Source organism: Mandrillus leucophaeus, unplaced genomic scaffold (genome assembly GCF_000951045.1).
Source record: "Mandrillus leucophaeus isolate KB7577 unplaced genomic scaffold, Mleu.le_1.0 Scaffold699, whole genome shotgun sequence".
NCBI lineage: Eukaryota > Metazoa > Chordata > Mammalia > Primates > Cercopithecidae > Mandrillus > Mandrillus leucophaeus.
In genome coordinates, this window is record NW_012107574.1 from 86,429 (window position 1) to 88,458 (window position 2,030).

Here is a 2,030-nt window from a genome sequence, read left to right on the forward strand (position 1 = left end):
AGTGTAATGGTGCGATCTCGGCTCATTGCAACCTCTACCTTCCCAGTTCAAGCAATTCTCATGCCTCAGCCTCCCGAGGATCTGGGACTACAGGTGCATACCATCATGCCCAGCTGATTTTTTTGTATTTTTAGTAGAGATAGGGTTTCACCATTTTGGCCAGGCTGGTCTTGAACTCCTGAACTCAAGTGATCCGCCTGTCTCAGCCTTCCAAAGTGCTGGGATTACAGGATTGAGCCAGTGTGCCTGGTCAAAAGTACTATATATTATTTCATGGGACAGGGTGATCTTATTAAATCAGAGGAATATAATGGCCAAAATAAGATTAAAAAAATTAAATCACTGAAAAGGCAGAATAAAGGTGAAGGGGAGATGGTATAATATTGGACTATTTCTATGAAAAAACAGTCAGAGAAAGAAGGGAAATTTGTAACAATTCTCTGGGTATTTTGTGGTTTTACAGTTGTCTTAGCCTGGGCCAGTCCCTCAAATATTCTCAATCTCATGTTTTTTATCTACAACATTAAGAGAGTAATGCCAGTCTGCAGACCAATTTATTTTTAAGTATAAACAAAACTGGGCAAGTAAAAAACAATTTTTAAAAAGCCACTTTTCAGGCAAAATTAGTTTTTAAAAAACTAAAAATTGCTAATCACTGGCAGTATCTGGGGGAAAAAAAAAGTATGTGTAACTATATTTTAGACCTGGCTAAAGCAGAAAGGAACTTTGCAGCTAGCTAGAAGCTGAGTTGATTCCTGGGTTAAATGCTTGCTTACCTTGGAGACTTGTCGCAGCCACCTTAAGTATTCTGTGAAAGTATCAAAGCAAATGTAGTAAGTCTGGCTTTGGGGTCCAGAGGAGCTAAATGCTAAACAGTGTTGGTGCTTTTTCACTTCTTCTACCTATAAAAGCAAACAGAGAGAAGCAGAAATAAGTCAGACAGCAGAACCACTGATGTATTTCACTATGTCTCTGATCAAGGAGCCTGCATGGATTTGCATCTTTCCCTATATACGTTACTCATTACTGAGAACTAAGTTCCTGCATATGATCACCCAATTTGAATTACAAGGAAACCAAAAAAAAAGAGGAGTTTTATCTTTACTATATTTCCCCACCACAGTGAAATTCTCCTCTTCCTGTTTAAAATTAGTCCAGACTCCCTTTCTTATTCTTCTAACCTCACAATAGGGTGCTAGGGTTCTTACTTCCTCTTAGAAATTTTACTTAAGATTTTACGTAGGAATTTTTGCTTAAGAAGTCTTCAAGCATGTTAAATAAGTATTGAAAACATTACTGTTAAACTGAAATTAACCTGAAATAAAACCCTACCATGAGAACTTTCAAGTCCTAATGATGCAGTGAAATACAGTCAAATCAAATTTCCACTCCTTATAAGTTCTTCACAAGGGGAAACATACACACAAAAAGTAACATTATACAAACTTCTATGTTTGGAAACTTAATAACAAACTTCTAAATAACTCACAGGTGAAAGGAGAAATTACAACCAAAATTTTAAAACTCTTAGAACTAAACAATTACAGAAAAACCACATATCAAAATCTATACATTGCAATAAAAGGAGATATATCAAGGGAAATATATATATATTTTTTTCAATTGAACTCATGTATCTTTTGATACTTATATTGGAAAAGAAGGTAGAACATTAATTTGATTGGCATGCACCTTAAGAACTTGGAAGGAAGCCCAGGCGAGTTGTCTCACGCCTATAACCCCAGCACTTTGAGAGGCTGAGGCAGGTGGATCACTTGAGGTCAGGAGTTCGAGACCAGCCTGGCCAACATGGTGAAACCCCTCTCTACTAAAAATACAAAAAAAAACCTTACAGCAAGGAGCGGTGGTGGGCGCCTGTAGTCCCAGCTACTGGGGAGGCTGAGGTGGGAGGATCGCTTAAACCCAGGAGGTAGGCTGGGCGCGGTGGCTCACGCCTGTAATCCCAGCACTTTGGGAGGCCAAGACAGGCGGATCACAAGGTCAGGAGATCGAGACCATCCTGGCTAACA

The 2,030-nt window shown here is 38.8% G+C and overlaps 1 protein-coding gene across 1 annotated transcript in view; it reads right to left on the reverse strand.

The window, feature by feature from the left end:
- Nucleotides 1-2,030, reverse strand: part of LOC105527887 (PH domain leucine-rich repeat-containing protein phosphatase 1-like) — a gene marked incomplete at its 3' end in the record, with an annotated part of 137,690 nt that overhangs the window by 76,524 nt on the left and 59,136 nt on the right. The window contains exon 3 of the mRNA XM_011964383.1: nucleotides 777-902. Coding sequence (XP_011819773.1) covers nucleotides 777-902 — 126 coding nt within the window. The remainder of the gene's footprint in view (nucleotides 1-776; nucleotides 903-2,030) is intronic.